The sequence below is a fragment of the Sinocyclocheilus rhinocerous genome, unplaced genomic scaffold (genome assembly GCF_001515625.1).
Source record: "Sinocyclocheilus rhinocerous isolate Xijiao unplaced genomic scaffold, SAMN03320098_v1.1 scaffold1710, whole genome shotgun sequence".
NCBI classification, from domain to species: domain Eukaryota; kingdom Metazoa; phylum Chordata; class Actinopteri; order Cypriniformes; family Cyprinidae; genus Sinocyclocheilus; species Sinocyclocheilus rhinocerous.
In genome coordinates, this window is record NW_015650690.1 from 376,122 (window position 1) to 388,081 (window position 11,960).

Sequence of the window (11,960 nt, forward strand, 5' to 3'; positions counted from 1 at the left end):
TTTTTTTGTGCTTTTTTTAAACTTTATTTTTTATTTTTATTATTTTATTTACAAGGACACATTAAATTGACAAAAAAAGTATAGACAGTTAAGACATTTATGATGTTACAAATATTTTTTATTTCAAATACAGTAAATGCTGTTACTTTTTAATGTACTTTGATCAAATAAATGCAGCTTTGGTGAGAATAAGAGACTTATTTAAAAAACATGAAAAAATTCACACCAACACCAAACTAAGAGTAAACATATCATTCACTCCATATATCAGTTGCATTAACTGTGAACAGTTATTTGTGTCTTAGAACATAAAATTATTACAAAGGGTACAAGAAAGACAAAAGGTCCTATTTCAGAAAAAAAAAAAATATATATATACTGTATGTGTGTGTGAGATTTGAAACTATTTTTATGGTAATGGTAAAAGAAGTTTATCATAGAGGCAGCTAGAGGGACCTTTTACCCCACATCTGGGACAAAAGGCCTCTGGAAAAACTAAGTGATGTTGTGTAAATATAGTGGCAATAGTTAAATGTCAAAGAATTGTCACTATATGCAAATTAAATTTGAAATTAATTTGCAAAAATTTTTGTACGATTTAAGTAAATACTTATTTCAAAATAACCACTTTAGCAAATAGTGTCGAAATGTTCTGTTTATTAAATCACTTTGGCATTTCATTACTCATATATAATATTCTGCTTTAGAAACCAAACTGTGTGCAAGAGCAACAAAATGTGTACAGACATAATTCACAAATGAAACTACATTGTAATTGGCTCACTTTACAAATCCATATCACAAGAAATCCATTCCCCTCTATTCCCCGGAACACAATGTTTAGCAGTGCAAACATTCTGCTCTTTCATCCTCTGCCAAACAGTGTTTGGGTGGCCTTTTTGGCCAGAGTGTCTATTTGCAAATGGAGGTCTTAATCCTTTAACCCAGTTGTAGACTAAAGAAGAGCATCATCACTGGCTTTTCATTTTTGTAAATGATAAAAAGTTTCAAAGTTAAACTCTACCATCCACCACTATCATGATATATACTCAGATTTAGTTTTTTCCCGTTAATCTGCATATAACTTTAATCTCCTGTGGTCATGCAAATGAAGTGGCAGTTCAAATGTAGGATTTTCATTGACTGTCATCATGTCAACTACACTTTTAATTATTTATATTAATAAATCACATTGAGACACCTCAGTAAAACAGCAGTACAGTATACAACTGGCAGTCTGTGATGCCTGACAGCAATCGTGTCTAACGTTATTCTCCAACAACTTTATTCCAAGAATTCAAAACTCAACCTTCTTTCACCTTTTACCTAGTTGTTTAATATTTGCTTGGATGCTTCAGAACAATCTCTAAAAGCAAAAACAAGCTGCTGTCACCAACATATTTCAACCAGCAATCATTTGACTGTTGATTTGAACAGAGCATTTATTAGAACATTAACCACTGGCCTTTCTAGAGCATCAGTTATACAAATGTACATAAGCTTAAATGATCTATAGCTATTCCCTTAAATTATGCATTTTACTAAAAACATAGTTTGTAGAATATAGAATACAGACTGTACATCTAAGCAGATTTAAGTAGCAAAATATGGATCTATTTTCTTGATGGATCTTTTCTCTTGAATCTATTACAAAATAAAACCCAACATAATTTACTTTCTGTAACACTTTCTTAAAACACCAGCACTTGACTATAGGCACAAAACAGCCAAGTGTTGCATGATTGACCCATAAAAATGTAAAAATAAAGTTACTATTCTAAAATACTGTTACATTCCAAATTTGGATAAGAAATGAACTAAATGTTCATCTCTCTAACTGAAGGTTAACACATTATCCAACATTTTCTAATCTTATACCAACTGTAATGAACATTGGTCCATCCAAAATGGGGCCGGTCCACTCCCTCATGATAAAAAAAAGAAGTTTTTTTTGCTATCTTCTTCAGAAGAACTGATATCTTGTGAATGTTTATGATACAGTAAGTTGTTGATGCTAGCACACTTAAGAATGACGTCAAACTGAGTTTTCCTCAGATACAGCCGAACATGGAAGTTGAGCTTATATTTTTCATTTCCAGTTTAAATCCACATTTAGTTGCTTGCAATTGAGAATATAAGATAGGAAAATTCAATAACTTATAAAACAGTCATGTACAGTGTGTGTTTGTGCTTTCTTGAGATCTCACGAGAATGTGTACCTTCAAAGGCATTAATGATATCAAAAGTTGTCCAAAATACAGCCCAAGGATGTTTTTGGTCCCCCAATGTTTCTCTATCAGTCATGGGACATGTTGTACTGTCTGTTGGGGTCACAGGGTTTCTTTTCGTCTTTCCGATGTCAAAGGTAGATCGCTTGCTGGAGTGCAAAGGACACGCAGTCTCTAAAAAATGTGAAAGCATATAGATGCAGGTTCAGTGCTTTGAACATGGCTTAGTGTTGTTTTCTGTTAAATTATACATGGAATTACCTGTTTCAGTGTACCAGGAGTGATAAGGATGACATAGATCATCCATATGGGAACCATCAATGTCGAGGAGAGGGTAAACCACCAGCCAACAGCATAACCCCACCATGGGTATTCAAATGTGTTGTTAAACTTCAGAGGAGTGAATTTGACCAAAGAGAAGACAAATGTGCCCTAAAGAAGCAAAGATGTGTATTGAATTAATGCTGAATGCATAATAAAGAGCTCTGATGTTCATAAATAAAATTATGACTTTGGTGGAGAACTAAAATATCACTGCATTTTGCCTCACATGACCAGTGAATGAGAGTGAATCATGCACTTACTATACACACAATAGGAGTGATATATTTCCAACTGTATTTCATTATTGTCAAAGGACGATAACCGATCATGTCTACAATATTTTCATACAGACGATCAGCACCTGAAAAACCAGAGACATTGGAATCAGAGGTCTTAAAGGAGATCACACACAAAACAATACGGATGAAGTGACCAAGTAAATTACCTGTGCATATTAAAAGACTGTTTACCAGTTTTATGCTCAGTTCTTATTGTTTATGACACATGACCCAGCTTTACTATAAACACGATGCTGAAGTATGGTGGTGGCTTTGATAGAAAATCGTGGCTAACAACACAAAAGCTGCAGGTTTTACATAAAGGTGACTGTACCACTAGTGTCCTTGAAGAAGGCACTTAATGCACCAATTACTCTGGTAGAGTTGTAGTTAAGCATATTAGAAAAGTTGTGCTATCTTTGACACAGTATTTCCACACAAAAACCTGCAGTAATTTAACAAATGATGATCAAATATTGGAGAAGAACATTATAATATTCAGTTGTGCAAGGTATTAAAAGGTTTTAAATTCTTTTTTTATAGATCTTCTGTGCTCTTAAGTGCTGATTCAGTATTATTACTCACCATAAAACCAGCCAATACATATTGACTGTGCAATGGCAAATAGGAGGAGGGTCATTCCACTGCAGGAATAGTAATCAAATAATTGGAAGATATACAGGCCACCCTATTGAATCAATGCAAAAAAGATCACATTGATCAGAGCTCAAATCTCAGATTTTTAAATTAGTCATTAAGTGGTCTAATTTAGACAGACAAACAAAACAAACCCACAGAAATGACCAAATTATGAACATAATCACCTCGGTTACCATCAGGAGGCCAACGAGGAAGCAGCCCACACAAATGAGGAGGAGGAAGAGTTTACGACGATGTCCTTGGAGGAAGAAGTTGGAGTGCATGTCTGTTATGGCTGTCATGAGAGACTCTAAACCCACAAACTGAAAAAGAGAATGAGGTGTAATGACAGTGTTTTGTTTTTAACGTAGTACTGCCTTGAAAAAGTTGCATAACACATTTACTGAAAGTATATTGCATGCACAAAAGTCATGAACAAAGGGTACTTTTCAACAGGATACAGTATATGAATATATCTGCTATGCTAAATAGCTTCATCTGGGCAGTAGTTAATAAAAACCTAACTGAAATTTTCACAGTCAAACACATCATGTACTTGAGAGATGATGTGCTTTCACCTCACTGTCAAGCCCCAGCAGAATAATCATGAGGAAGAAACATATGGACCACAGCTGAGACAGAGGCATCATAGCTACAGCTCGTGGATATGCAATGAAGGCCAAGCCAGGACCTGGCAAAACAAGTGAATTGAGCCTTAATGTGTAGAAAATGACATAAAGGACATGACATAAAGAAGACACTGTTGTTTAAGTTACCTGACTCTGCTACCATTGAGATATCGACCCCCTGTTCGAAGGCCATGAAGCCCAAAACTGAAAAGATGGCAAAGCCAGCTACAAAACTGGTTCCGCTGTTCAGCAGGCACAGGTAAACACAATCTCTACAAGCAGAAAGACAAAGCATGCTGTCAAAGCGAATGTAATGTCTGACTGCATAAAGTACTTCTGATATTTAATCCTGCATATATACAGATAAGAACATCTATTGCCTCCACAAATATTTCTAAACGCACATATATGGATTTAAATGTAAATTGAATTGAATGCGGTTTCTCATGACAATGGGGTTGCTTACTTGTAGCAGTTGTTGTTGTATTTATTGTAGCTTCCCAAAGCTGTAAGGCACCCAATGCAGAGAGCGTAAGAGTAAAATATTTGTGTTCCAGCATCCATCCATACCTAAAGACAAGAGAAGGCAAGTTCACAACTACTGACCAATCCATTAGGTATTTAGCAATACATGACACATGAAGGGTCTGGTCTGGTTACACTCAGAAACATCCAAGTTATGTTTTTGAATGATTTGGTTTCACTGATAATTCGTTATTTAGTGATTAGTTATTTCAAAAGCTTAATCAGTTGTACAAATAATTTTTACTAACTTGTGTTTACTATAAGCTCCAAGTATTTTTGTGTCACTGGCTGATAAAACCGTAGTCTTGTACAGTTATAGTGGCACTGACAGATGTGGATGCATCATTACATAGTTAAAAGAAATACACTATTCACCAGTAAATCTGTTATTAATTTATTCCTCAACTAAAGATGTTTAATAATAAACTTGCGAAATAAGCAAGTTAAATGAGTAACATCAGACTGGTCGGGTGATCTCAATATTGCGGCCATCATGAAAGGGGAACTAGTTTTTCTAGGCCACTGATTTGACTGGTCTGATGGTCATGTGAGTGTACATCATTGTAAACAAAAGTACTGACCAAAGTACTATTCATTTCTTTAGTTGCAAATGTCTTTAAGTGGAAAAATGCTTAATCATCTACTCTACTGCCATCAGCACTCATATGAGACTTAAGATTTGCCTACCTGTGGGTCTGTAAGGCGTGCTGGATTTGGGTAGAGGTAGAAGGTGATGCCATCAATGGCTCCAGGCAACGTAAGACCTCGAATCAGAAGCACCAGCAGCATAACATATGGAAATGTAGCAGTGAAATACACAACCTGAAAAATAAAGACAAGGGCACTCCCGTTTTGAAATCCAGCGTACCCGATTTAAATCTCTCTCTCTCTCTCTCTCTATATATATATACAGTGTTGGGGAGTAACTAGTTACATGTAACGGAATTACGTAATTTAATTACAAAATAAAAGTAATTGTAATCAGTTACAGTTACTAAGAAAAAATGTGTAATTAAATTACAGTTACTTATGAAAATGTTAAGGATTACAAAGGGGGTTACATCTGATTTTTTCACACACACTCCCACATACAGATTTAATTGAGTTCTTTCATAAACTGCAGTGACTGCTCTAAAATATGAAACACCAATGTTTTAGAAGTTAATAACATGCTTATCCGATAGGGTTTATGTATATGCTTTTTTTTTTTAAGATTAACTTTTTTTTTTTCTAAGGTATTGTTAGATTCCAGTGTTTCTGATCATAGCTATATGCAAAGATTTGATTTCAAAAACAGTATCATAGCTATTTCTTGTTATTATTTTAAATATGTATTTAACCTCAGAATGATTGATCCAGGCCAGCAGGAGACACAGAGCCAGCTCCCATCTCAAACTGCCCAGCTCATTCACACTTCCAGTTATATTCAATACTCGCCTCCTACAAAATACATTCTTTTTAATTCCCATAACTTTATTTTCAAATTCTTGTATCAACAAGAATTACACTTGAAAGTTATGCTTGCATTTAGTATCATTACACATTTGGTATTTAAAGGGATAGTTCACCCAGAAATGAAAATTGCCCAATGGTTTACTCACCCTTAAGCCACCCTAGGTGTATATGACTAATATGTATATGACGAATACAATCGGAGTTATATAAAAAAATGTCCTGGCTCTTGCAAGCTTTATAATGGCAGTGAATAGTGATTGAGATTTTGAAGCAAAATAAAGTGCATAAATCCATCATAAAAAGTACTCCTCATTGCTCGAGGGGTTAATAAAGGCCTTCTGAAGCAAATCGATGTGTTTGTGTAAGAAAAATATCCATATTTAAAACTTTATAAACAGTAATCACTTCAGAAGGCCTTTATTAACCCCCCCAGAGCCGTGTGGAGCTCTTTTATGATGGATGGATGCACTTTTTTTTTTTTTTAAATCTCGGACACCATTCACTACTATCATAAAGCTTGGAATAGCCAGAACATTTTTTAATATAACTCCGATTGTAATCGTCTGAAAGAAGAAAGTCATATACACCCAGGATGGCTTGACAGTGAGTAAATGATGGGTAATTTTCATTTCTGGGTGAACTATCCCTTTAAATTGATTATACTTGCACTACTTGTACTTTAAATTATCATAAATGTGATTTTAATATGGCCCCCTAAAGAAGCACATATTGCTCACCACAGTTAATAATTAAAGCAGAGCATAACTGGAAAGTTTTATATTCACTATAGAACCTTTAAAGGGGTGGTTCACTGTTTTTTTTCCTAGGCTTGATTGTGTTTATGGGGTGCAGTCTAACCACTATGACCTTTAAGCTCTTATTAATTTAATCATTTACTCATTTTAAATAAACTAACTAACTAATGTTTGGGTATTTTATAAACTTACTCCCAAAATTCTTTAACAGGTGATGATGCATTCTCCATAAAGCTCAGGTTTCTTGTCCCTCCTATTCGGTCAAACTCAACACAGTTTTCTGTAAGGATGAAGGGAATTGTTTATAAAAAGCACGATCTATTGAAAACGAAAAAGTAACTAGTTTTATAACATACCTGAATTCCACCAGTTCCTGCAGCTAGCCCATGGCAGTTCACCACTAAAAGAAGAGAAGAGATAGAAGAAAGCCCAGGCCAAAATGACGATGTAGTAGGCACTGGAATAGAAGACAACCACCTGACTCCCATAACCCAGACCTAAAGAAAAGCAAGCCAAAACAATTAACCCCGTTTCTTTTGCTGACAATAACAGATCAGCCTTTTAAACCAGCTTGTTTGATGTTTAGCTTAAATGTGTTGGAGAGATCCATATTACATACTATTACTGTATATAAGTTAAAGTTAAATAAGTATTTGTTTATCAATAATTTATTATGAATTATTTTTGAAGAATTATGAATTAACAAAATATTTGAAAATGAAACACCTATTTAATTTATGACCATTGCTTGACTTGGAATTACGAATCACAAATTTATTAAACAAATGAATTATTTATGGGTGACTTATTTTAGCATTTGGGAATAAGATTGGGAAATGAAATGCAGGCGTGGAGGCTGAGAGCAAGCAGCTTTTTATCCGCATTCGAATTAACAGTTTTTTGTTTTTGTTCTATTTTTGAAGCTTAACTTTGCATAAGTAATCAATTTTTTTGTGGATTATTATAGTATTTTGTAAAAGTAAAAATCCAAATTTCTCACAAAGTGGGTGCTTTAATTCTTTTTGTTTTGTTGCATAAACCTTACACAATTTCATACAGGTTTATTACAAGTATTAATTCATTACTAGATTATATCATTAGAAATAACTGCACATTTTACAAAAAGTAAAAGTAATGGCTTTAGAAAACTACTTAAAACTGGGAAATTCAACAAGAAGTTGAAGAGTATGTGGTTCCCTTTCATGGGAACTTTGAACTGCGTCCTCTAGGGGTCGCTATGGGGAACGCCTCGTCGTGACCCGTGTCTGAAGCATACATTGAAAAAACACCAACTCGTTGGCCGGCGACAGCCATGACGTCACTACCGGTGCGACTATAGTACAAATAGGCGCCGGGAGCACACATCATTCTCTTCTTCGTCTTCATTGACCGGTCTGTTTGAAGCGTGCATTCCAAAAAGCAAAGTAAGAGCTTTTTCTTTCCTACTATGGCGAGCACTAGCGAAGCGTTTAGGTATGCTTCAGACACGGGTCACGACGAGGCGTTCCCCATAGTGACCCCTAGAGGACACAGTGTCTCGTTCCCTACTCAGGGAACCATGGTTACATAAGTAACCCGAGACGTTTTCATCCTGACATTTTCTGTAAATATGGAGAGATGATACTTCAAGAAACCAAAAGCAAAACAAATTTTGAACGCATAAATAGAGGATGCTGACCCATTAGAAAAGGAATATGTTCATAAGTTATTTAAACATACTTGTATGACAAACTTTACAAAACTGTGGTTAGTACAAAAGTACCTTAATATTTAAGGTACAATATTTAATATTTAAACAGGAAGCCTCTCACATTTCAGACCACTATTGTTCACTACTGATGTGTGCTGGGTGTCTACTAAACCACTAATCTACACATGTTTACTACACACATCTAATTTTACAGCACTGTAATTGACATACAACAGCATTTACTCTATTGTACATTAACAATGACATTAAAAGTGAACAATGAAAACTCACCTTCAAATAGTGGGCAGATCTTCCTCCAACAGGTAACAGACCCTTGGCTGGTGTACTGACCCAAAGCAGTCTCCATAAGAAAAAGAGGAATGCCGCAGGCAAACAGAAAGACCACATATGGAATGAAAAACACTCCTAAAAACAGAAAACCGTATCTGTTCTTAGACAGTTTATGTTCACCACACTAGTACAAGACACAAGGCCAAAAAATAAATAAACAAACAAACATTGAACTGGTTCGAATGGATTTTTAATAGAGCTCACAGTAATACAGTAAAACCATAGTACAAACCTCCTCCATTCTTGTAACACAGATATGGAAATCTCCACACATTTCCCAAACCAATGATCTGGCCAGCAACAGCTAAGATAAACTCCACTTTACTGGACCACTGGCCTCTCGCTCGGGTTTTAATGCCTGTGTCGATTCTTTCTGAATCTGGATAAGCCAGTTTAAACTGCAAATCTGGATCATGCTGCATTTCCATGTCACTGCAAAAAAAAAAAGAAAAGCAAACATCTGTCAAAACATTGATGGCAGAGAAGCACAAACAAAGTTTAGAACAGAGCGGTTATTGAAACATGTAAAGGTCAAAAACAGCAATGAGTCTTTGTTCAGTACCATCTGGTTGTTGCAGCTCTTACACCGGCAGTGAGGCTTTCAAATAATTATGGTCAAAGTTAGAACAAGTTTCCACTTTTCCAAAGCAGTGACGGACATCAACCACACCTTTGTGGCTGGTCTTCATTTTTTAATTTGAACCTTTTAGTGTGATATCACTAGATAAGAACATACTTGCCACAATGGATCTGACAAAGACATTTATTAAAACACCAGATTCTATTTTCGAAACAATAAATTAAGATTTTCCATTAAAGTTGGGCATAATCTCTGGAAGAATACACACTCAAATTTTCTTATAAATTCAAAACTGTAATTCACACCTATATTTAAATGCATTTGTCACTGTTTTTATGCGTCTAAATAGCGTCTTCAGTTACTTTTGAAGACCATACCACTCTTATTTAATAGAAACAAAATGTTGGCCCAGACATTTAGCCTTGAGTGTCAATAAACAAAAACTGCTAAGACAGACTGCAGAGTACATACATATTCGATCTAAAAGCATTTTTGTTCTCAATTAGAATTTGTTGGTAGAATTAAAAAAAATAATCTACTCAAGGTTTTTTTAATTAAATGCAGAGGTCAATGGGTACATGCTGTTTGCACAACTCCTCACAGCTGAAATAATCTTGTGTCCCCAAAACAGGAGGCACTGCAGGGTGCTTAGTCACATTCCCTTCTCTTACCCTCATTTCTTGTGCTGTGACCCTTATAATATGTGAAAAATGTTAGCAGACCGCTACAGTTTCTTAATGATCCCATTGACACCTGGGGGTCCGTGAAGATACTCCAGGGGGTCCGTGGATAAGATATATTAAAAAAGAACCTACATTTTCAAGACATTTCTCACTATTAACTAACTTTTGAAGCAATCCTCTGTTAAGCTAATATAATGTCACATTGGTGATCTTAATTAAAGTTATGATAAAGTATTGCTTTCTTTATACTGCCAAACGTTCATGGTGAAAAAAACTGCAAAAAGACAAGAAAAGTCTTGACAGTCTGTAATAAACACATTTGGCATACATGTTCAATATCATTGCAACGTAAGGTATTGCTCTAAACAAAAATACATTAAAGATGAAATTTAAATAAACAAACGAGCAAAAAAAAAGCCTTCTATGAAGAACAAAGTCTTTTTGTATGTTTTGATATTTTTAGGTGGTGTAACTGTCTGAAGATTGTAAAAAAAAAGTGATTGGTATTTGGCACGGTTTATTATTTCTTTAAGAAAATAAACAGTGAAACAATTTTGTTTTAAAATATTACTAATAGAACAAAAAATGAATAACAAAAACATCCGCCAAATCAAAGTCAGTAACACAATCAATGTTTTTGTCATGTGACAAACGAGGACCCCTTCAGACCCTCAGGACTGCTCAAGGTAATTTATTTATTAAATATATTTATTTGACCTTTTAAAGAAAATGCATGTTTTAGGTCAAATGGAACAACATTTTAAAAAATGTCTTGTGCGTGACTCTAAAATGTAAAAATAAATATCAAAATGATATTTGTAAAAATATTTTTATTTTTAAATATATTTTGATAATTCAAATAAAAAAACTCAAATATTTAAGAATTTGTAAAAAATTATAAAACTGTTTCTTTAAAAAATTTATGAAACCAACATGAATCAAATTCATGTGATACAATATTTTCATTTTATTGTGACAGGCGGCATGTTATCTAGGATGAGGCAGGTTAAAAAAAAAAGTCAAACGTATTCGTTTATTAAATAACCTGCCTCTACTTAACCACAAGCAGCACTTGAAGCAACCTTGAAGCACGAACTATTTATCGTCACGGAGCAGAGACGTTGTCCCTGAGGATCTGCATACAGAGAAGGAGGAAACTCACTCAGTTATTGCGCTTTTGTTCATGCCCTTTGGCCTACATTCAGCAGCCGAACACTTGTGCTCTTCAACCGCTGCGGTGACGCCGGGTGCCAAGCGAAATACTTCCAAAAACAATAGCCAGATAGAAAACAACTAACGTTACGCAGTTAACCTCAGCGCTCAATTGAACCTCTTCAGTAAATTAGAAAGCAGTGGAAACGATGTAGACCGATAACAAAAGCTGTAGAGCTGTTACCTGATGGAGGCGACTGGTCAAAAGTTCAGGAAGTCTACCGCATTTACCTTGGCCATGAAGTTACGCTAATTCAGTGTGATTCGGTCGTTATAATACAGTCGCTGAAGCCCACCCCTCTCACACTCTCCTCCTCTCGTAAAGGGAAACGAGTACATACAGAACCAAGAGCTTAGAATCACAAGTGTGTGTGTGTAAGTGTGTGTCTTTAGGCGGGGCTTATAGCTCAACAGCAATAAATGGCTGCATTAGGGTTGTGCCAATAGACGATAGTATCGTGTATCGACGATATTCAGAGATATCGCCTGTGGCTGATGCCTTTGACGATAGCAAGACTATTATTATTGTTGTTATTATTATTATCATCATCATCACCATCATCAGGATAGTAATACTATCTATTTAATTCTTGGTCTTAGTGGTTGCATTA

The 11,960-nt window shown here is 35.2% G+C and overlaps 1 protein-coding gene across 1 annotated transcript; it reads right to left on the reverse strand.

The window, feature by feature from the left end:
• Positions 1-172: 172 nt before the first annotated feature.
• LOC107712063 (sodium- and chloride-dependent GABA transporter 2-like) lies at positions 173-11,700 on the reverse strand. The gene is made up of 16 exons (XM_016517188.1): positions 11,534-11,700; positions 11,300-11,399; positions 9,107-9,306; positions 8,815-8,949; positions 7,190-7,330; positions 7,026-7,113; positions 5,989-6,063; positions 5,311-5,467; positions 4,565-4,668; positions 4,246-4,370; positions 4,048-4,160; positions 3,655-3,792; positions 3,416-3,518; positions 2,813-2,913; positions 2,490-2,660; positions 173-2,402 (listed from the first exon to the last, which is right to left on the reverse strand). Exons 2-16 carry the CDS (start codon positions 11,320-11,322, stop codon positions 2,331-2,333), a joined length of 1,746 nt encoding a protein of 581 aa, XP_016372674.1. The 5' UTR covers positions 11,323-11,399; positions 11,534-11,700; the 3' UTR covers positions 173-2,330.
• Between the last annotated feature and the right edge of the window lie 260 nt (positions 11,701-11,960).

Bases quoted from the DNA above. Each gene is read 5' to 3' on its own strand.
- LOC107712063 (XM_016517188.1), bottom strand. From the start codon at position 11,322: ATGAACAAAAGCGCAATAACTGA. The intron at 6,064-7,025 runs GTAAGTTTATAA...TGTATTTTGTAG, and splicing joins CCTGTTAAAGAATTTTGGGA to GAGGCGAGTATTGAATATAA. The intron at 2,403-2,489 runs GTAATTCCATGT...CACATTTTTTAG, and splicing joins CTCCTGGTACACTGAAACAG to AGACTGCGTGTCCTTTGCAC.